The sequence below is a fragment of the Pristiophorus japonicus genome, chromosome 24, assembly GCF_044704955.1.
Source record: "Pristiophorus japonicus isolate sPriJap1 chromosome 24, sPriJap1.hap1, whole genome shotgun sequence".
NCBI classification, from domain to species: Eukaryota; Metazoa; Chordata; class Chondrichthyes; family Pristiophoridae; genus Pristiophorus; species Pristiophorus japonicus.
In genome coordinates, this window is record NC_092000.1 from 8,684,806 (window position 1) to 8,708,551 (window position 23,746).

Consider the following 23,746-nt stretch of genomic DNA (forward strand, 5'->3'; position numbering starts at 1 on the left):
ATCCCAGTTAAGGTCTAAGGTTGCGTTGAGATCCTGGTCTGTCAATCCAAAATATTACTAATAAGGTAACCCAATTAGAGATCGAGGGAGGTCATACCGGGGAGCGAAGGGATCTATGAAATGTATAAATGATGTCCGATTTTGCTCTTCAGGGAACATCTCCACTCACAGGCGGCTGTGATGAGAATGTTCCCGGACATCCGTAATTAAAGATCATTATACCTTGCCATCTGTCTCCGTCTAATAACTTTGAGAGCTGCTACGCGGGTTGGGACGAGCGTCGACCCTTTATATCAGAGGGCCGCTCGTGGGAAGAGAAGCCTTCCCATTTTTCCCTTTCAGTAACGTAGAGAGATGATAATCTGATGGAAAGCACCTGACGTGCTTCCAACAAATTAGACATCTGTTCCCCATATAAATCGAGCATGAAGGCCTGATGCAGCCTGTATTCAAGCAATGCAGAAGGCCCATTATGAGTCCAGAAAATATTAAAATTGGGGTTGGGAGAAGGAAGTGACCCACATCTGAACAGCATCCCACACACATAAAAGATCCTAAATTAATGAAAAAGGCCAAGAAATTCATACCCATGTTCAGTGTCACCTCGGCCTGGTGCTATTTTCAACTTCGCTCCCCCATTCATCCATATTCCAACACCAGAAAAATCTTCCAGCACTCCGCCGGCTTGTGGCACCCGGAATCTCGGGTCTGGCACTCCCACAAGCACCATGAGCGACACCCCTAGAGGACCAGAAAATTATATGAACTGGCATCATCATCAGGTAAGGGCAACTAATTCCTGCACCTGAATCACAGAACAGCTGGCCTGCACAGGGACAAAATTTTCAGCACTTCTTAAGGCCACAAGGTGTAGTTGTGCTTTCCTGGGCCATAAGAACATAAGAAATAAGAGCAGGAGTAGGCAAAACGGCTCCTCGAGCCTGTCCAGCCATTCAATAAGATCATGGCTGATCTTCGAACTCAACTCTACTTTCCTGCCCGATCCCCATATCCCTTGATTACCCATAGAATTCTAAGGATTCACAACCCTCTGAGTGAAGAAATTCCTCATCTCAGTCTTAAATGACCAATCTCTTATCCTGAGACTGTGACCCCTGGGTTCTAGACTCTCCAGCAGCGGAAACAACCTCTCAGCAACAACCCTCAATTGAGTTAAAAATGTAATTTGTTTTCAGACCAATTCTCAGCTCAAACTGTTTTAAAACAGAAGTCTAACCCCTGAAGCAGGTTACTACAACCCTCTATACCTTGGCTAAGCTGTATCGCAGAATAGCCTCGACCTTCACACAAAGGCCGGTGAAAATCTGGAACTCATTCCTCCAAAAATCTGTTGATACTGAAAGACCTGCATATATATAGCGCCTTTCACAAACTCAGGATGTCCCAAAGCGCTTTACAGCCAATGAAGTAGTTTTGAAGTGTAGTCACTGTTGTAATGTAGAAAATGCGATAGCTAATTTGCGCACAGCAAGCTCCCATAACCAGCAATGTGATAAGATAATCTGCTTTAGTGATGTTGATTGAGGGATAAATATTGGTCAGGATACAGGGGATAACTCTCCTGCTCTTCTTTGAACTATATCCACCTGAGAGGTTTAATGTTTCATCTGAAAGATGGCATCTCCGACAGTGCAGCGCTCCCTCAGCACTGCGTCGTGAGTGTCAGCCTAGATTTTTGTGCTCGAGTCTCTGGAGTGGGTCTTGAACCCACAACCTTCTGACTCAGAGGTGAGGTGCTCCTCACTGAGCCACGGCTGGGGGTCAACTGAAAATTTCAAGACTCAGTTTGATGGATTTTTGTTAGGTGAAGGTTACGGATCCAAGGCGGGTAGATGGAGTTAAGATACAGATCAGCCATGATCTAATTGAATGGACTGATGAACAGGTTCAAGGGGCTGAATGGCCTCTTCCTGGCCCCAAGTTTCCACATGATTTGCGCCTGATTTTTAGGAGCAACTGGTGGAGAACAGACTATCTTAGAAATCGCAATTCTCCACATTTTTTTTTCTGCTGTTCTAGTCAGTTAGAACAGTTTCACTTTGGAACAGAATTTTTTCTTCAAAAGGGGGCGTGTCCAGCCACTGACGCCTGATTTCAAAGTTTCCACAGTGAAAACGTACTCCAAACTAATTTAGAATGGAGCAAGTGAAGATTTTTGTAGAACTGAAAAAACCTTGTCTACACATTAAAAAATCAGGCGCAGGTTACAAATTAGGCGTCCAGATTGAGGTGGGGGGGGGGGGCAAGGGAAGTAATTAAATTCTACAATAAATCCTTATTTATATTTATACAAATATTATACAAATAAATCCAACCTGAATAAAAATTTATAAGCAAAGAAAAGATTAAATAAACCATCTTCCTACCTGTGTAAAAGTGCTTCAGCCAGAGAGAATGCTGCAGGAAGCCTCACAAGTTGAGGCAGCCGTTCCCGACCGCAGCGGGGGGGGAGGCAGCCGTTCCGGACGGCGGGCGGGGGGGGGGGGGGGGGGAGGGAGGGGAGGGAGTGAGGGCCCGACCGACCGACCGACCGCAGCGAGGGGGGAGGCAGCCGTTCCCGACGGCGGGGGGGGGGGGGGGGGGGGGGAAGGAGGTAGTGAGGAGGCTGCAGGAAGCCTCACAAGTTGAGGCAGCCATTCCCGACGGCAGGGGGCTTTTCCGACAATCCGTTAATTTCATGGTCACCATTACTGATGATAGCTTTTAATTCCAGATTTGATTTAGTTAATTGAATTTAAATTCCCCAGTGGGATTTGATATATATATATAAAAAAAAGAAAATACTGCGGATGCTGGAATCTGGAATAAAACCAGAAAATGCTGGAAATCTCGGCGGATCAGGCAGCATCTGTGGAGAGAGAAACAGAGTTTGCGTTTCTGGTCAGCGACCCTTTGTCAGAACTGGAGAGTGTTCCGAAAGAACACATTCTTAACGAGCACTGAAAGGGGAAGGGAGAGGAGAGGAGGGAACAAAAGGGAAGGCCAGTAATAGGGTGGAAGGCAGGAGAGATTAGAGAGACAAAAGGGGTGATGGGCCGAATTGAAATGGTAATGTCAGGAGTTAGAAAAACATTAGTGAAGATGGGGTGCGAATGGTGGGATAATGACCAGCTACTATTAAAGACAAGGAGGAAAAATAAACCGGCTCCCGTGGCGGGAGCCAGCCGAAGATTGGCGCTGGTCGCGCTCAAGTCCAGAAGGCCTATTTTGTGTTATATTATTTGTGTTGTGGATTATGCCGAGGTTGGCTGTGCCTCAGCCTCCCGACTCCGTGCGGGTCCCGCTGAACTTGGAAGGGGCGCAGGGAGGGGTAAGACAGAGAGAGGGGGGGAAAACCCTGTTTTCAGGGGATTATTCAAAAGCAATCCGAGTTTAGAATCACGGAACGGTTGCAGCACAGGAGGCCGTCATTCGAGCCCGTCGAGCCCGTGCCGGCTCGCTGCAAGAGCACTTCAGCCAGTCCCACTCCCCCCGCCCTTTCCCCGTAACCCTGCACATTCTTTGTCCTTCAGGCACTTATCCAACTCCCTTTTGAAAGCCACGATTGAGTCAGCCTCCACCACCCTCTGAGGCAGCGCATTCCAGATCCTAACCCCTCGCTGCGGGAAAAACGTTTTCCCTCGTGTCGCCTTAAATCTGTGTCCTCTGGTTCCGCCAATTATAACTTAAAAATAACGTTTTTATATCGCGCCTTTAACATAGTAAAACATCCCAAGGCGCGTCACAGCGGTGTTACAAGGCAAAACAGATCAATGTGACACCAAGCGACTAAAGTAGAAATTCGGGCAGCTGACGTCGGTCTTAAGGGGCGTCTTGAAGGAGGAGAGAGAGGTGGCGGGGTTTAGGGAGGGAGTTCCAGAGCTTGGGGCCCAGGCAACAGACGGCACGGCCATCGATGGTGGAGCGATTATAATCTGGGATGCTCAGGAGGGCAGAATTAGAGGAGCGCAGACATCTCGGGGGGGGTTGTGGGGCCGGAGGGGATTGCAGAGATAGGGAGGGGCGAGGGCCATGGAGGGATTTGTAAACAAGGATGAGAAAAATGGGAACAGTTTCTCTCTATCTACTCTGTGCAGACCTCCCTCACGAATTGGAACACCTCGATCAAATCTCCTTCCCCACCTTGTCCAGTGAACAACACCTTTACCTCACACAGCGACGCCGCTTCGCCCTCACAACATGACTACCGCGCGTTCGCCACCGAGGCGTTCGGCCAACTGCCGCCGCCGAGCGAGGGCAGGGCGCCTGCGCCAACGGCAGCAACGCGTGCCAACGGCCACATCGCATGCGCCAACGGCAGCAACGCGCGCGCCATCGACCTCCAACGCATGCGCCAACGGCAGCAACGCGCGTGCTGATGACTAAAGCGCATGCGCCAACGGCAGCAACGCGAGCGCCAGTGGCCAGAGCGCATGCGCCAACGGCAGCAGCGCAAACACCAACGGCCGCAGCGCGGGCGCCAACGGTCGCAACACGCGCGCCATCGGCCACAGCGCATGCGCCCCAACTTCACCTCCCCCTGCCCGGTGACTCAAAGGGCCAGCCCCATTTTCACCCGGCCCATCTGATTAGAGAACGAGCGTGGCGGCCCATTCCAAAGCTGAGCGAGCAACCCACCTGTCTATCTTATGGAGCGCACGTGTCACCATCATCACAGGTAGTCCCTCGGAATGGAGGAAGGCTTGCTTCCTCTCTAATAGTGAGCTCTCAGGTGAACAGTCCAATACGAGAGCCACAGACCCTGTCACAGGTGGGACAGACAGTGGATGAGGGAAGGGGAGGGTGGGTCTGGTTTGCCGCACGCTCCTTCCGCTGCCTGCGCTTGGTTTCTGCATGCTCTCGGCGACGAGACTCGAGGTGCTCAGCGCCCTCCCGGATGCTCTTCCTCCACTTAGGGCGGTCTGGTCTTTGGCCAGGGACTCCCAGGTGTCGGTGGGGATGTTGCACTTTATCAGGGAGGCTTTGAGGGTGTCCCTGTAACGTTTCCTCTGCCCACCTGGGGCTCGCTTGCCATGAAGGAGTTCCGAGTAGAACGCTTGCTTTGGGAGTCTCACGTCTGGCATACGGACAATGTGGCCCGCCCAGCAGAGCTGGTCGAGTGTGGTCAGTGCTTCGATGCTGGGGATGTTGGCCTGGTCGAGGACGCTAATGTTGGTGCGTCTGTCCTCCCAGGGGATTTGCAGGATCTTGCGGAGACATCGCTGGTGGTATTTCTCCAGCGACTTGAGGTGTCTACTGTACATGGTCCATGTCTCTGAGGGCGGGTATTACTATAGCCCTGTAGACCATGAACTTGGTGGCAGATTTGAGGGCCTGATCTTCAAACACTTTTCCTCAGGCTGGCCAAAGGCTGCACTGGAGGCGGTGTTGAACCTCGGCGTCGATGTTTGCCCTTGCTGATAATAGGCTCCCGAGGTATGGAAAATGGTCCACGTTGTCCAGGGCCACACCATAGATTTTGATGACCGAGGGGGCAGTGCTGTGTGGCGGGGTCAGATTGGTGGAGGACCTTTGTCTTACGGATGTTTAGTGTAAGGCCCATGCTTTCGTACGCCTCGGTAAAGATGTTGATGATGACTTGGACTTCAGTCTCTGAATGTACGCAGGCGCAAGCGAATGTACAGCGAGCTTTCCAGGCGCCATTTCTCTCGCACACGCACACCCACTTGACTGACTGCCAATCTTGCAGGTTCGATTCCCACTTTGGTCGTAGAAAATTGCAAATTTAAAATAAAATTTTACGTGCACAAAATGTTCCTGAGTTTACCACGTTATTGTTAAATTAAACAGAAATAACAATGTCAAAGCAAGTGGCTCACTCTTTGTACTCAGGCTAACTGATTGTCAACGCTCCCTATATTCTCACTGGTTCTGAAATTACGCCATGGGATGCCAGTGTACAAATATTTAAATTGTTCCTGTGAAATTCCTTCCTTTCCTAGTTTAATGGCAGCTTTAATCATTTTCAATGGGTCTTCAACAGCCGTCAAAGTTGATCTGGGAAAGATAACCCATGAAAAATCCATTGGATTTGTGCAAGAATCTATGCTGGAAGCTGAAATGGTCCCACTCCAGCGACTTGAGCACATAAATCTAGCCTGACACTCCCAGTGCACTGCTGAGGGAGCGCTCCACTGTCAGAGGTGCCGTCTTTCGGATGAGACATTAAACTGAAGCCTCGTCTGCTCTCTCAGGTGGACGTAAAAGATCTCACGGCACCATTTCGAAGAAGAGCAGGGGAGTTATCCCCGGTATCCTGGCCAGTAATTATCCCTCAATCAACATCACTAAAAGCAGATGATCTGGTCATTATTACATTGCTGTTTGTGGGAACTTGCGTAAATTGGCTGCCGCGTTTCAACAGTGACTACACTTCAAAAGTACTTCATTGGTTGTAAAGTGCTTTGAGACGTCCGGTAGTCGTGAAAGGTGCTCTATAAATGCAAGTCTTTTATTGCCTCTGCCAAAGTAACAAAAGGAAGGAATTTCAGCCAAAAATGTTCAGCGTTCATACACAAATTCATCCCGCACTGAAATTCCAGGGCCATTTTCCTTTTGCAACTTGTGTGTCACACTTTTTCTAATATAATGTTGTTTTTCAAGCATCACAAGCCCAGAATTTTGACGGTTGGCACACTTGTTAATGGTTACTGCCAATGAAGCCGCACAGCCTGATAATGCCACCACAATTTAACTTGACCACAGTGCTCGAAGGGTTAATAATAACTTGCATTTAAAAAGTTAAATCAACCCAAAAGAAAGAACTTGCATTTATGTAGCACCTTTCACAACCTCTAGACTTCCTAACGTACCTCACAGCCATTGAAGAGTAGAACAGCAGAGAGTTACGCGCGATTTTCTAGGCCAGAAATGCGCCAGAAATATTTTGCCAAAGTTTCTCCGATGTATAATTCGAATTTGGCGCCTCGCAACATGTCCAGTTGCCTCGAGGGGTGGAGCCTGTTGTCTGCGCCAAAAAATGAAGCCACACCTTCTGCGCATGCACGGAAAAAAAAGTTACGTTTTTGATGTCGTTCCACTGGACATGCATGCTCAGTACAGCTTGGATTTGGTAATCTGCCATTTTTAAAGTGCCAGTTGTGTATTTGAGAAGGAGTGCTGTGTGAGAGCATTGAAAAAAATCGCAGCTGGAGCAATGCAAGATGCAACGCGGTGCAAGGACCAAGGATTTCTTACAGGAAGAAGTGGAGGCACTAGTTACTGTGATTGAGAACAGATGGCAGGAGCTGGACACCAGCAGAGCTCACATAAAAGTTCCACCCAAAGAAATGAAGAAACGCTGGAACCAAGTTGCAGAAGATTACTGCGCAGTGGTGACCACCCCGAGGCTAGTGTAAAAAGAAGTGGCAGGACCTTGGTCAATATAAGTAACATTTTCTTTTATTTAATGAAATTGCAATTGTAAATGTGACCAGCTGTATATGTCCCACCCAGCAGAAAGACACTCTCTTTAAAAAGTTGCATTTTCACCTTTACAGAAGAAGGTGGCACATTCCTACGCGCGTACAGTGTAGATGTGACCTGACGAATGGAGAAACGTGTTGCATGTTGAGAAATGGCACACACATCCCCAGTTATAGCTTGAAACGATCCGGAGGCATAGAATGAAAGTGCAGCTGTAACCTTCACTTTACTGACAAAGCAGTCCTCCTGATGCTTCTAGGTTGCAGGTCTGCTTTGACCAACTCACAGATCTCAGTTACAACTTCTTTACGGAAACGCAGCCTTCTGACAGTCTGCATCACTCAGGTGGAGTTACGAACACCTGTCTCGATATACCCGAGGTGGGTAAGACCTCCTGTTCAGCACTCTACGGGCTGTTATGTTCCTGATGCGATAAAGTCTATTCAATTGTCTCCTACGTAGCACCATGATGCAGAAGGCTCGCACAAGGTATGGCATTGTCAGTATTGCCCCCATAGTTAAATTTAACCTTTGAAAGTAGCTCAAAACGGCAGGAAAACAGGATAGGTTTGCAGTTCTCTCTCTCCCCGAGGTCTGTATGGATAGACTACACCCAAAGGTCTTGTGACTGCTCTTTCTCCTCTCCCCCCCCCCCCCCCAACCTCCTCTGCCTTTACTAATTGGAGTCTTGTGACTTCCCTCCCCCTCCCCGGATTCCAAGCCTTCCAATCGGCACCTCGCACTCTCTCTCTCCTGCCCCCTCCCCCACAGCTTGTTTTGTAGCCGAGCCCGTGTCCGGGCACGGGGCCGATTCTGCCGGCCAAACCTACGACCCTCCAGCCCTGCTTCAAGACGTTCAGTGGGGGCGTGTGAGTGAGTTAAAAAATTCTGAAATCCAACAAATTTACACTTCTATGTTGACAGATAAAAAAAACTTGAACTTTATTACTGATTTTGACAGTGTTCTTGACTCCCTCCAAAATCTTCGATTTAAAAACAATGACGTTTTTCAGCGCAGATTTGTCAATGTGCGCTGGTTTTTTCTTAACTCACCAGAAGTTTTTTCGGGAGTAGCCAGATACACCGACCTAAGAGAAAAAATGTTGGCCAAACTGCGAACAATTGAAAAAACTGGCGCAACTGGCCTAGAAAAATCGTAACTAAGTCAGTTACGCCGGCGCAGATCACAGGGGGAAACTTTGGAAAAAATAAATACGCCAAAAAAAACGGCGCGTGCCAAAAAAACAGTGCAAATGAACGGGGAAAATTGAGCCCAATATTCTGCAGTAACCAGTAACAGAAAGCTGCAAGCATATTGTTGGATATTGCGTAAACTCGCTCCAAGGTCATCCAGGAACGCACAATTTAAAAAAAAATCTTTCATGGGATGTGGGTGTCAGCATTTATTGACGATCCCTAATTGCCCCTGGAGAAGGTAGTAGTGAGCCTTCTTGAATTGCTGCAGTCCATATGGTGATACGTCTTTGTAGCGGTTTAGTACAACTGAGTGGCTTGCGAGGGCTTGGGGGTAGTGTACTGACATGGATTGAGAACTGGTTGTCAGACAGGAAGCAAAGAGTAGGAGTAAATGGGTACTTTTCAGAATGGCAGGCAGTGACTAGTGGGGTACCGCAAGGTTCTGTGCTGGGGCCCCAGCTGTTTACACTGTACATTAATGATTTAGATGAGGGGATTAAATGTAGTATCTCCAAATTTGCGGATGACACTAAGTTGGGTGGCAGTGTGAGCTGCGAGGAGGATGCTGTGAGGCTGCAGAGCGACTTGGATAGGTTAGGTGAGTGGGCAAATGCATGGCAGATGAAGTATAATGTGGATAAATGTGAGGTTATCCACTTTGGTGGTAAAAACAGAGAGACAGACTATTATCTGAATGGTGACAGATTAGGAAAAGGGGAGGTGCAAAGAGACCTGGGTGTCATGGTACATCAGTCATTGAAGGTTGGCATGCAGGTGCAGCAGGCGGTTAAGAAAGCAAATGGCATGTTGGCCTTCATAGCAAGGGGATTTGAGTACAGGGGCAGGGAGGTGTTGCTACAGTTGTACAGGGCATTGGTGAGGCCACACCTGGAGTATTGTGTACAGTTTTGGTCTCCTAACCTGAGGAAGGACATTCTTGCTATTGAAGGAGTGCAGCGAAGGTTCACCAGACTGATTCCCGGGATGGCGGGACTGACCTATCAAGAAAGACTGGATCAACTGGGCTTGTATTCACTGGAGTTCAGAAGAATGAGAGGGGACCTCATAGAAACATTTAAAATTCTGACGGGGTTAGACAGGTTAGATGCAGGAAGAATGTTCCCAATGTTGGGGAAGTCCAGAACCAGAGGTCACAGTCTAAGGATAAGGGGTAAGCCATTTAGGACCGAGATGCGGAGGAACTTCTTCACCCAGAGAGTGGTGAACCTGTGGAATTCTCTACCACAGAAAGTTGTTGAGGCCAATTCACTAAATATATTCAAAAAGGAGTTAGATGAGGTCCTTACTACTAGGGGGATCAAGGGGTATGGCGAGAAAGCAGGAATGGGGTACTGAAGTTGAATGTTCAGCCATGAACTCATTGAATGGCGGTGCAGGCTAGAAGGGCCGAATGGCCTACTCCTGCACCTATTTTCTATGTCTATGTTTCTAACTGTCTGGAGTCAAGTATGGGCCACCCAAGGTAAGAATGCCGTAAAGGACATTAGCAAACTGGATGTTTTTTTACAACAATCCAATAGTTTCATAGTCAGCATTACTGATACTAGCTTAATTATTAAATTAGCTGAATTTAGAATTCCATAGTTGCTATGGCAGGATTTGAACTTATGTCTCCAGATCATTAGTCCAGGTCTACGGGATTACTAGTCCTGTAACATAACCACAATGCTACCATTCCTGATAAGGCTGCAAAAGAGCGCCAGGCAGTTGGAGTACAGTCTCTCCATGGATCCTACACATCCTGAACCTGTGGAAATGCCATACGGATAAGATATGGCAGGAGATAGCTATGATGGAGGTGTCTTCTTTATGGTCAATAAATTGACATAAGCAGAGTCTTCCAGATGGCAGTATTCAAAGAATTAATTATGGAAGTTCGGTTTTCGTTGCATATTCGATTCAAGATAATCAAAGTCCATTTGACAGGCTTTTGGTTAAAAATGATATCTTGCAAATAATATCTCAATTATAATCCTGCTTGAGTAATGGTTTTGTTCCCAAAAAGGCAATGGTGCAAAAATTAACTCCAACTCCCAGGGTGCAGAGCCGTGTGTGATTATGCAGAGAGTCGTTGCCAGGGATTACACTAAGACCTGCTCTGACCCGAATTTCGTTCTGCGTGGTTGATGTACGTGCAGCGATCTCGTGAAAGGTACTGTACTAAATATCATCCTGAACAGTTGAACGTAAAATTGCAGTCTTTAAATTCTTTACTCCTGAGAATGTTATGTGTTTTCTCCGTTTTCTAATGACTTCTACAAATGTACTAAAAGCAAATGCATTCAGAAAAAAATTACAATGATGTACGTAATAGAAAGAACAAGAAACTAGTAGAAATCAAACATGCCTGCGCTTTTGTTTGGCAAAAACATAATGAACTCTGAGGGAGTTATTGCAATTAAAAATGTTCACTCACCCTTGTTTAAATTAAAGCTAATTATTTATTTTGTATATTACTAAATTCTGCTTTCACCTGAATATAATCTCAATTTACATGTTCCCACAATCATAGGCAGTTACTTTGAAGTCACGGGCAAATACCACAGTGAGACTAAACTTATTGCATTTTCAACTGTTGGCTAGGATATTAAAAAAAAACTGGGTCAGTCTGTTGCTGTTTTGTGATGTGAAAGTGAGCTGTCAGTTGGCATTGAGGAATTGTCACGTCGCCAGACTGCTCATGTCCACCAATTGCTTAATGTGCTTCACATCAAAACAAGTGGAAATATACTGAGACCGGTTTGGCACGTTTTACTATGGTTGATGTACATACAGCAATCTCGTGAAAGGTACTCATGAAAGATGCGCTTCTGTGCAAATAACTAAGTTGCCAAATACAGTTTCCTTTCTAACGTTTCTCTCTAAGTTTTATGTGGGGGCATTGAGGTGGGGGGAGGGGGGAACAAAATATTGGTGTTTCATCCTGCTGTGCTATTGAGTGTTAGATTCTCAGGTCAATGGCAGCGCAGTATGAGAGACTTCGGTTATGTGGAGAGACAGGAGAAGCTGGGATTGTGCTCCTTGGGGCAGTAGGGGAGATTTAATAGAGGTGTTCAAAATTATGAGGCGTTTTGATAGATTAGACAAGGAGAAACAGTTTCCACTGGCAGGAGGGTTGGTAACCAGAGGACACAGATCTAAAATAATTGGCAAAAATGCAAGAGGAGAAATCTTCTAACACTGCGAGTTGTTGTGATCTGGAGCGCAATGCCTGAAAGGGTGGTGGAAGCAGATTCAGTAATAACTTTCAAACGGGAATTAGCTCTCTACTTAAAAAGGAAGAAATTGTGGGGCTATGGGGAAAGAGCAGGGGAGTGGGACTAATTGATAGCTTTTTCAGAGAGCCGGCAAAGGCATGCTGGGCCGAATGGCTCCTTCAGTGCTCTATGAATTTAAAAAGTTGTCCATACGAAGGAGAGAGAATCAGAGTGCCTTCTCCACTACTCAACTACAGAGTAGCATTGGCACCCTCTGAAGGTAAGACTCGTGCCAGTCTTCGCAGTTGAGTAATGGTGTGACGCAGATGATTTAAAGAAGAAAGCAAAATATCTTTAAATTAGGCCAAAGAAACTGTTGAATCACCCTAGATCAAGTATTGGCCTTTTGGGGAATGAACAGCAATTGACTAGGTACACTGGGATTCCATGGTTGACGGAGATACACATTTACCTACAGTCACAGAGATTTTCACACCAGCGTTCTCCCCCTCCTGAAGGTTGATACGCTGCGGTAAGGTTCCATGATCATCAGGCACCCTACAATACCTCGTCCAACTCTTTTAGTTGTGTCGGCCGTGGCTCAGTGGGCAGCACATTCACCTCTGAGACAGAAGGTTGTGGGTTCAAGTCCCACTCCAAAGACTTGAGCACATAAATCTAGGCTGACATTCCCAGTGCAGTACTGAGGGCGTGCTGTCTTTCGGATGAGACATTAACCTGAGGCTCTGTCTGCTCTCTCGGGTGGTTGTAAAACATTCCAAGGTGCTATTTGGAAGAAGAGCAGCGGAGTTATCCCTGGTGTCCTAGCCAATATTCATCACTAAAACCGATTATTTTGTCATTATCACATAGCTGTGCGCAAATTGGCTGCTGTGTTCCCTACATTACATCAGTGACTGCAAAATTGCATTGGATGTAAAGCGCTTCGGGGAATTCTGAGTTCGCTATATAAATGCAAGTCTTTTTACTCACTGAAACTTGATAAAAACCTGAGCAAACTATAGAGCTCTGTTTAGGTTGCCGACTTCAGAAGTGAAAAGCAGCATCTTACAAATACTGACGTTTTTTTCTATGTTTTCAGCAGTTCGCAACAGGAAACATCAATGTCTGCAAGAACGGTAATGGTCACAGGTTGCTCCTCTGGGATTGGGCTGGCCCTAGCAGTCAAACTAGCAAAAGATGAGTTGAAACGATTTCAAGGTAAGACAGGAGTTTAAGCTGCATTCTGCACCAGTGCTATGATTGATGCAAGATCTTTAACTGTCAGCTTGGGCGACAGGTTATGTTGTGCCAATGTCACGATGAAAGGACTCCCTTTTAGAGTTATGCTACACACAAGCTATTCTTAACTTCTTCACAACAACCGACACGAATCTAGCACCTTTACATTGTGAAACATTCAAAGATGTTTGACATGTTGGTGACAGAACCAAGTTGGAAAACTAGCTGGTTTCAAGACAGAAAGCAGAGAGTAGGTGTTCCACAAGGATCAGTGCTGGGACCATTCACAATTTATATTAACGATTTAGACTTTGGAATCAAAAGCACAATTTTTTAATTTGCGGCTGACACCAAATTGGGGGGATAGTCAATACTGAGGAGGACTGCAACAAATTACAGGGGGACATTAATAAACTTGCAGGAATGGGCATATAATTAGCAAATGAAGTACAACACAGATAAATCTGAGGTATTACATTTTGGTAGCAATAATAGGGAGGTCACATTACTTGGAAGATGTGAGTCCAGGTGGGATAGAGGAACAAAGGGATCTTGGAGTACAAATACACAAATCACTACTAGTTGCGACACAGCAAGGCCATAAAAAAAGCAAAACAAGCACTAGGGTTTATTTCTAGAGGGATAGAATTGAAAAGTAGGGAAGTTATGCTAAACCTGTATCGAACCTTGGTTAGATCACACTTGGAGTACTGCGTACAGTTCTGGTCGCCATATTATAAAAAGGATATAGAGGCATTGGAGAGGGTGCAGAGAAGATTTACAAGGATGATACCAGAAATGCGAGGGTATACATATCAGGAAAGGATGAACAGGCTGGGTCTCTTTTCTCTTCAAAAAAGAAGACTGAGGGGTGACCTAATATAATTGTCTGTGAAATGATGAAAGGTTTCAATTGAGTGGAAACAGAGAGAGTGTTTCCACTTGTGGGGAAGAGCATAACTAGAGGCCATCAATATAAGATAGTCACCAGGAAATCCAAGAGGGAATTCAGGAGAAACTTCTTTAACCAGAGAGGGGTGAGAATGTGGAACTCACTGCCACAGGGAGTGGTTGAGATGAATAGTATCGATGCATTTAAGGGGAGGCTGGACAAGCATATGGGGGAGAAGGGAATAGAGGGTTATGCAGATAGTGTTAGATGAGGAAAGACAGGAGGAGGCTCGAGTGGAGCATAAAGGCCGGCATGGATTGGTTGGGCCGAATGGCCTGTTTCTGACCCGTATATCCGATTAAGTGCTTATTGAAGATGAGGAGCGGTGTGGCAAAGTGAATGAAACCATGACTTAATCCATTCAGATTTACCCACCGATATCCTGCTAAAGATGTGCAATTTAAGAATACGTTTTACACATTTTTCTCAGCGTGGTAGGAAGTAAGTCTCAACTGATGGTTTTCTTTAAGGAGTTCCCGATTTCAACCATGGTGTACGGAAGCAGGTTGCAGAGGTCAGCATCCTCTCTGTAGCGTAAGGTAGTAAATAGACTGAAGGCGTCGCCACAGGACTTTTTCCACATATCTCAGGAGAGTTCTTTGCAGCAGAATTGACAGAATGCTGGAAGCAGGTTACCTGCTCATCCTCTGTGTGCTGTACAGAGACAAAAGGTATTGATTTCCTATTTCATGCAATACCACAAAATAGCCTTGGAACCAGAGGATTGCCGTGTGTCTGAAATATCTAAGGTTGATACTTTACAATTGTCCAGTGAATACACCGTGGCTCAGTGGGTGGCATTCTCACCTCAGGTTTCAGGTTCAAGTCCCACTCCAGAGACTTTTGAGCACAAAAATCTAGGCTGACACTCCAATGAGAGAGTGCTGTACTGTTAGAGGTGCCATCTTTTGGATGAGACGTTAAACCGAGGACCTGTCTGCTCTCTCAGGCGGGTGTAAAAGATCCCATGGCACTATTTCGAAGAAAAGCAGGGGAGTTCTCCCCGGTGTCCTGGGCCCAATATTTATCCCTCAGTCAACATCACAGAAACAGAAAATCTGGTCATTATCACTTTGCTGTGTGTGGGAGCTTGCTGTGCGCAAATTGGCTGCCGCGTTTCCCACATTACAACAGTGACTGCACTCCAAAAGTTCTTCATTGGCCATAAAGCGCTTTGAGACGTCCGGTGGTCGTGAAATGCACTGTATAAATCCAAGTCTTTCTTTTTGCAGTTGTCGCAACAATGCGAAATTTAGACAAGAGGAATAGACTGGAAGAGGCAGCGGGCAAAACGCTGAATGACACACTGCAAATTAAAGAACTTGATGTTTGCAGCGAAGATTCCATATGCAAGTGTGTGAACAGCATTCCAGAGCGAAAGGTGGATGTACTGGGTAAGATTTATCAAAAGACTTGCATTTATGTAGCGTCTTTAATGACCCCAGGACTTCCCAAAGCGCTTTATAGTCAATTAAGTACAACAACAACTTTTATTTATATCCCTATCTCTGTAATTTCTTTCAGCCTTGCAACCACCACCCTCCCGCCCAGAGATGTCTGCGTTCCTCTAATTCTGTCCGCCTAAGCATCCCTAATTATAATCGCTCAACCATTGGTGGTTGTGCCTTCAGCTGCCTGGGCCCCAAGCTCTGGAATTCCCTCCATAAACTTCTCTACCTCTCTTCGCTCCTTTAAGATGCTCTTTAAAACATGCCTCTTTGACCAAGCTTTTGGTCATCTGCTATAATTACTTCTTATGTGGCTCGGTGTCAAATTTATTTGTTTTGACTTATAACACTCCTGTGAAGCGCCTTGCGACATTTTACTATGTTAAAGGCGCTATATAAATAAAAGTGGTGGTTGTTCTATAAGACAAAACAGATAAATTTGACACCGAGCCACATGAGAAGAAATTACGGCAGATGGAATGTAGGGCAACAGAGTATAATTACTCGAAGGGGAAACATTTGCGGGGCTATGGGGAAAAGGCAGGGGGCGTGGGACTAATTGGATAGCTCTTTCAAAGAGCCAGTGCAGGCATGGTGGGCCGAATGGCCTCCTGTGTTATATCAATGTATGATTCTATAGAAAAAAGGCCCCATCTTTCCCTCCCCTTTGCAAAGTGGCTGGCCTCCAGCCAGTGTTGGTACTGTGGCATCTCTACTCACGGGACGGTGTAATTACAGCCTGAGAAGTTGACATGGAGAATTTCATAGTGTGTCAGCTGTGGCTCATTGGGCAGCACTCTTGCCTCTGAGTCAGATGGTTCTGGGTGCAAGTCCCACTCCAGAGACGGGAGCGCATAAATCTAGGCTGACACTCCCAGCGCAGTGCGAAGGGAGTGCTGCACTGTTGGAGGTGCCATCTTTCTGATATGACGTTAAACTGAGGCCCCATCTGCCCTCACAGGTGGACATAAAAAATCCCCTGGCACTATTTTGAAAAAGAGCAAGGGAGTTATCCCCGGTGTCCTAGGACCAACATTTATCTCTCAATCAATGTAACAACAGATTATCTGATCATTATCACATTGCTGTTTGTGGGAGCTTGCTGTGTGCAAATTGGCTGCTGCGTTTCCCACATTATAACAGTGACTACACTTCAAAAGTACTTCATTGGCTGCAAAGCGCTTTGAGACGTCCGATGGTCGTGAAAGGCGCTGCATAAATGTATGTCTTTTGCTCCTCAAATTCTGGTTGCACTTCAGTCCCATACTCCTGATCTTTGGGCACCCTGTGCGGAGGGGAGCGGGCAGGTCGGAAGACCTCCTCATAGGACTACTCTTGGGCACAGCCAAGGGGGCCATCAGCCGGTCCAGGCAGCAGGCGGTCGAGGGGGTCGCTCAGCCCGACTGCCTGCCTCTCTTCCGAGGTTACATCCGAGCCAGGGTGTCCCTGGAGATGGAGCATGCGGTGTCCACCGGTACGCTCGCGGCCTTCCGCGAGAGGTGGGCGCCGGAGGGACTGAAGTGCATCATCACCCCCGGCAACCAAATTTTAATTTGATTTTATGTCTAAATGTTAATTTGTTTAATTTGCTGGTTTTAGTGTCCCACCTTTTAGCCAGGGGGCACTTGTATAATTTGTGTTTTAGTGCCCTCAAAAAAAAAACATGGGGGCACTTGAAAAGTTTTTGAAGTGTGCCCCCCCTTTAATCAGGGGGCACTTGATTACTGATATACAACTAATATAGTTGTAGATGCCTTCCACGAGAGGTGGGCACCGGAGGGAATGGAATACGTCATCACCCCCGGCAACCAAATTTTAATTTGATTTAAGGGTTCGTTAAAGTTTAAATTGTTAATTTGTGGGTTCTAGTGCCCTTGCCAAAAGGGAGCATTTGATTTTACATTTCTACTAAAATAGTTGTAGAGCTGTTGAGTTGTGAGTGACTTAGCCAGTCACGTGTAGTTCACAAGACTCAATAAAATCCCAGCCAGTTGGGTTCAGGGGATCCACGATGAGGTATGCAGTTGTGAGCCTGGTGAATGAACTAATAATGTGTAGTGTGATTGTTAAACCTTTGCTAATAAACCAACTAACTCTTAATAGTAATGTGTTGCTATGAATTCTTAAGCAAAGAACAAATACATTATACTGTTCACCATTTTTGCACTTCTCGCAAAACTGCCTTTACATTTCTTGCACAAAAAGAGCATGCTGTGTTTAATTTTTCTCCTTGTTTCAGTAAATAATGCTGGAATGGGGCTGATAGGCCCGGTAGAGTGCCAGAGCTTGGACACCATGAAAATTGTGTTTGACACAAACTTCTTTGGTCTGGCCCGACTGGTGAAAGAAATTCTACCCGGCATGAAGAAACGTCAAAATGGGCACATTGTCGTCATGAGCAGTGTTATGGGAATCCATGGTAAGTGGATGCTTTTAGAGGTTCCAGCAGAATATGGACATTTATTCTAGTTCCAAGGTTGAAAATGTCATCAAACTTAAACTTTGGTTTTATTTTGCCGGTCAATATTGTTTTTTTTTCCTCCTTTTTTTAGGTCTTCTATTCAATGATGTCTACACAGCATCAAAATTTGCAGTAGAAGGTTTCTGTGAAAGTTTGGCAATTCAAGCCTTAAAATTCAATATAAAGTAAGAGGCCATAAAGATTTCGAATCAGTTTTTAAAAAATGATCCGTCTATCCTCCTTTTTACGCGCTTCATTCTTTTTCATTGTCATGTGATCTGCTCCCAAGAATGTGAGGAAGAAGATCAGCTATGATCTCATGGAATGGCGGAGCAGGCTCAAGGGGCGAATGGCTGAATCCTGCTCCTATTTCTTATGTTCTTATATTCAAGAACGCTCAATGATATTTTTCTGTTCTCCCCCTCCCGAGCCTCGCAACACTAAACTGAATTGTAATACCCGCACCACCTCTCTTATCTAAGACCAATTAACTATAGTCCAGAGATCATACCAGAAGCTTGCTGGCCTGGATAGTGCAGTACCATACAACGCAATACATTTACTCACTCACTCAGCCATCAGCGGAACTCCAGTGACTGTACTACGATTGGTTCCTGTTTTATTGAGATGGTGAACTTTTAGAAAAGTAGATCTTGGAGCTATGTACTCTGGTGGTTGGTAAAGAAAGAAAGACTTGCATTTATATAGCACCTTTCATGACCACCAGCGTCTCAAAGTGCTTTACAGCCAATGAAGTACCTTTTGGAGTGTAGTCCCTGTTGTAATGTGGGAAATGCAGCAGCCAATTTGTGCACTGCAAGCTCCCACAAACAACAATGTGATAACGACCAAAATAATCAGTTTTGTTACGTTGATTGAGGGATAAATATTGGCCCCAGGACACCGGGGAGAACTCCCCTGCTCTTCTTCGAAAATACATCCATCTGAGGGCAGACGGGGCCTCGGATCTACATCTCATCCAAAAGACGGCATCTCCAACAGTGCGGCACTCCCTCAGTACTGCACTGGAAGTGTCAGCCTGGATTTTTGTGCTCAAGTCCCTGGAGTGTGACTTGAACCCACAACCTTCTGACTCAGAGGCGAGTGTGCTACCCACTGAGCCACAGCTGACACACGTAGTCCTCAAGTGAGTTACTTAGAAGTTAAGCCATTTCAGGACAATAGGTTGAAGTTTCAAGTATTGTACACAGTGCGTTCTAGGGCTAGTCCAATGATAGAGTATTGTGTTTTCTCTTAATTATTTATGTTGACATATTCTTGAATTATTTGTTATCAATAGGTTATGTTGACAGTTCTTGGTGTGCATGTCTCCCCATAGCCTAAGTCTCATCGAACCAGGACCAGTCTTCACTGAGTTTGAAACTAAACTGTACGAGGATGCTGCGAAAATGGATCTCTCCAATACGGATGAAGAAACTGCAAAAATGTTTCGCCAACTGTACCTTCCTTATTCTAAAAAGGTCTTTGGCACTCTTGGGCAAACAGCAGAAGAAGTCGCTGAGGTACTCTTGAAATATTCAACACCCTCCATGCCATTGCATTGTAAATTTATAATGGGTATATTAGAAATGTTATACAATGTTTTTTTTTATTGTACTGAAAAGAATGGGAGTTTTATGACTGTTGTTAGCGTTATTTTATAGAATCATAGAATGTTGCAGCACAGAAGGAGGCCATTCAGCCCATCAGGCCTTTGCTGCCTCTTTGAAAAACTATCGAATTAGACCCACTCCCCTGCTCTTTCCCTCTGCCCTGCAATTCTTTTTCTCTCTAAGTTTTGAGAGTTACTATTGAATTTTCTTCCTCCACCCCTTCAGGCAGCGCATTCCAGGTCATAACAACTCGCTTCATAAAAACATTCTCACCTCCCACTCTGGTCCTTTCACCAACTATCTTACAAAGTATTACAGTATTTACAGCTCAGAAACAGGCCATTGAGCCCAACAGGTCCCTGCCAGTGTTTATGCTCCACATGAGCCTCCTCCCACCCTACTTCCTCTCACTCCATCAGCACATTCTTCTATTCCTTTCTCCCTCATGCATTTAACCAGCTTCCCCATAAATGCATTCATACTATTCGCCTCTAACTACTCCCTGTGGTAACAAATTCCACATTCTCACCACTCTCTGCGTAAAGAAGTTTCTCCTGAATTCCTCACTGAATTTTTAATTTGTTCATGGGACGTGGGCGTCACTGGCAAGGCTGGCATTTATTGCCCATCCCTAATTGCCCCTTGAGAAGGTGGTGGTAAGACGCCTTCTTGAACCGCTGCAGTCCGTGTGGTAAAGGTGCTCCCACAGTACTGTTAGGGAGGAAGCGCCAGGATTTTGACCCAGCGCCAATGAACGGCCGCTACACTTCCAAGTCAGGATGGTGCGTGACTTGGAGGGGAATGTGGAGGTGGTGGTGTTCCCATGTGCCTGCTGCCCTTGGCCTTCTAGGTGGTAGAGGGCGCGGGCTTCGGAGGTGCTGCCGAAGAAGCCTTGGTGAGTTGCTGCGGTGCATCTTGTAGATGGTACAAGATAGGATCATATTTATGGCCCCTAGTTCTGGCCTCACCCTTATTCTTCCTATCAAAATGAAAAAAATGAGCGATGTTGAAGTTCATTTGCCAGTCACACACGAAAGAGAAATGTCTGTTTCAAAGCACATGCATAAACCTAAAGCCCCAACCAAGTGTGGTGTCCTGTTCCCGATTACTATCCTGTGACTCGTACTTGAAGGCGTGGGTGTGGACATTGGGTGAGGAAAGGATTAGGCTCATCAATGATCCCTACCACGCTCATGAAGAGTCTGGCAGCACTCACTGGCAAGACTTACATTTGAAGAATGGACACTAGGGAAAAATACTGGAGAGTGCTCGGTCCCCTTAGGACCCTATCAATGTCTTCAAGAGGAGAGGGGAGAAAATTGACAAAAGAAACAGGAACAAAATGTCAACGGCAATATAGCAGCTATCAGATGAAAGTTGAACATTCAGCGACTTGGGTTAGAATCTCAGAATATTCGCTCATAGACTTCTGCTCAGATATTTTTGTTTACTGGTCAGGTCTTGCTGGGGAGGACAATCCATAAAGCCAGTTCCCTTCTTGTACCAATTAAAACACTCCTCCACATGAGCCAACTAGGAAGCACCACTGATGGCTTTGGATGAGACTTGCATGGGTTAGGTCTTTCAACCGAAAAGTAGAGGAGGTTTGCAAGGCTAACTGTGGAGAGGACAGCAAGTTAATCAAGGCCTTGCTTGAAAATGGCACAAATCCTGACATTAACTTCTTCTGATCTTGTTAACAGCAAGCAGTGAAGGTGATTACCTCCGAAAACCCTCCCTTTCGTCACCAGACCAACAATCTATACACTCCATTCACGGCACTGAAGTTTGCCGACCCAACCGGAAATCTGCACGTTGACACTTTCTACAAGATGATCTTCCAACACAACAGAATATTTAACGCCAGCCTTAACCTTATCAAATTGCTCCGATGGAGAAGCAGAGACAATCCAGAAGGAGGAAAACGCTCTTGATTTGCGACAGAAACTCAAATTTATGTGCGTTTGCTGTGCACCGATTCAGACATTGTCTACATTTGTCACAAAGTTTTTAACTTTCCCTTTTTCAAGGGAATAGCGATAACAATCAAAATGACTAGTAATGCTTAGTTCATTCTAGAAGCATCACCAGATATCCAACAAGTAGTAAGCCACAGTATAGTTAATTCCTAATTTTACAAAGTTTATGTCCTGGTTCTCCCCTAAGAAATATGAAACGTTTTGTACTCAGCGAAGGGCCTGTAATGACGGTCTTCAAGCTAATTGGAACTTTTTCTAGTGGCTTAATCCATTTATCCACTGGGTCGCTGTGAATGCAGATCAGGGAGAAGCAGGATTAATCTTGGTTCTGAACCGAGTCAGCTGATCGCTGCTGGGGTACGGGAAGGGGGCGCTCAAAGATCCAAGTCAATTGGGAACAGCAGCCAAAGGCCCACTCCTGATCATCGGCTGGTGACCCCGGTTAATAGGCGCATGTAAATAGATGTCGCCATGTTGGAACAGGATTAGGTCCGGCTGCGATAAATAGCCCAAGATACTTACCGTCGACTCTCACACATGAATAATGCTGATTTAGGCACCAGAGGCTCCTGTGGATCCGCATCACAGCATGATGTTTAAAAAAAAAAATGAATTCTTGGGATGTGGGCGGTGCTGGCCAGGCCGGCATTTATTGCCCATCCCTAATTGCCCCTTGAGAAGGTGGTGGTGAGCCGCCTTCTTGAACCGCTGCAGTCCGTGTGGTGAAGGTGCTCCCACAGTGCTGTTAGGGAGGGAGTTCCAGGATTTTGACCCAGCGACGATGAAGGAACAGCCGATATATTTCCAAGTTGGGATGGTGTGTGACTTGGAGGTGGTGGTGTTCCCATGCGCCTGCTGTCCTTGTCCTTCTAGGTGGTAGAGGTCACGGGTTTGGGAGGTACATTATTGCTGAAAAGATTTGAAAGTTGCACTTTGGAAGTACCTTCTCCTCCAGCACTTGGTTGTCCTACCTTCAGCAAAATGGTACCCATGAACTTAGCATCGTGTCCCTCTCACTTACGAAAGGAGAAGATAGCCTTGGATGTTGTGCATTACCAGGAAGCAAAGTTGTGTCAGCTGAAGATTGAACTACGGTCGCTGCTGTAAACCAGTATTTGTGCAAATAAAGGCTGCGTTTGTTTATGTGCAGCTTATGCATTTGTGGGGGATGGGAAGCGAAGTGTGTTCACAGTTGTGTTCACTTCTCTTATCCAGCAGTTAGGGTTTTCAGCAATTGATTCCAAAAGTACCAAAGCATTTCCTCTCGTGGCTCTCAGAACTTTCACTCCAAATGTTGCCAGATTATCCTGGTGTGTAAAATAAATATGCAAAAGTATAAGCACATGGGCTTCTGATAACAGCCTATATTTATGTAGCACCTTGAACATCCCAAGGCAGCTCCACAGCAGTGTAATCAGACAGAAATTAATTCCGAGCTACAGGGGACACGAGCTGAATTTTGGCCACCATTCTGCGCCGTTTTTTTGGCCTATAATGCTATTTTTGGAACAGACTAAAATCTGAAAGTTTCGCCGCAGTTCCTGCACCATTCTATTGTAGGTATGTCCGATTTTTTTTTATGTCACTGAGTGGGGGGGGGGGGGAACCTGCTGGGTGCGCCATTTAAGCGAGTTTGGCCAAGTACAATTTTTTTCTAAAACGGCACACTGCACCATTTTGAAAACCTTTCCTACATGTAAGGAAATCAGCGCAGGGAAGAGAAAATCAGCAGAGAAAAGATGCCATTGTTTCAGCAGAACTGAAGACATGGCAGGGGTGGGGGGGGGGGGGGTGAGGTAGGAGGTGTGAGAGTCCTTTCGGCCCAGAATGGTAGCGGGGTCCTTTAGGCCCGAGATAGGTCCGGGCCGGTGGATTCAAATTCAGACTGAATTGCAGAGTCCAGGAGAATAACAGTGACTTATTCAGCAATGTCAAAGGCTGTGGAGTTCACTTGTTTATTTGCAGTGTGAAACATTACTTATCTGCTCAATGTGAATAATATTTACTGTGCTCACTGTGGGTTGAGTTGAACATTTGGAGGACTAGATTAGCAGTGGACTAAAATGCAGCAAAAATTCCCTCAGTCATTGAGGTGTGGTCCAGCACCCATCACCGATCACACTGCTGTGTCTCAGACCAAGTGGAAGGCCATGTGGAATTTTGGGCCCCAGAATAGGTGTCCAAAAGCTT

At 45.9% G+C, this 23,746-nt stretch overlaps 1 protein-coding gene and 1 long non-coding RNA gene across 10 annotated transcripts in view; one reads left to right on the forward strand and one right to left on the reverse strand.

The window, feature by feature from the left end:
* The window catches only part of LOC139237912 (uncharacterized), a 40,692-nt gene extending 36,431 nt beyond the window's left edge, over positions 1–4,261 (reverse strand). For all 6 annotated transcript variants that reach the window (XR_011588541.1, XR_011588543.1, XR_011588545.1 and 3 more), the window contains exons 1-2: positions 4,169–4,261; positions 588–741 (exon numbers count right to left, since the gene is read on the reverse strand). This is a non-coding gene — a long non-coding RNA (uncharacterized lncRNA). The remainder of the gene's footprint in view (positions 1–587; positions 742–4,168) is intronic.
* A 283-nt stretch (positions 4,262–4,544) lies between these two features.
* LOC139237915 (retinol dehydrogenase 8-like) lies at positions 4,545–22,731 on the forward strand. 4 transcript variants are annotated; one of them, XM_070867208.1, is made up of 8 exons: positions 4,545–4,678; positions 10,670–10,816; positions 12,964–13,082; positions 15,288–15,449; positions 17,743–17,922; positions 18,056–18,149; positions 19,304–19,487; positions 21,281–22,731. In XM_070867208.1, the coding sequence occupies exons 2-8, from the start codon at positions 10,791–10,793 to the stop codon at positions 21,509–21,511; spliced, it is 996 nt and encodes a 331-aa protein (XP_070723309.1). In that variant the 5' UTR covers positions 4,545–4,678; positions 10,670–10,790; the 3' UTR covers positions 21,512–22,731. The 4 variants fall into 4 exon arrangements, with proteins under 4 accessions (XP_070723309.1, XP_070723311.1, XP_070723310.1 ...); XM_070867210.1 differs by having other exon boundaries at positions 12,967–13,082; XM_070867209.1 differs by lacking the exon at positions 10,670–10,816 and having other exon boundaries at positions 12,967–13,082.
* Positions 22,732–23,746: the final 1,015 nt, after the last annotated feature.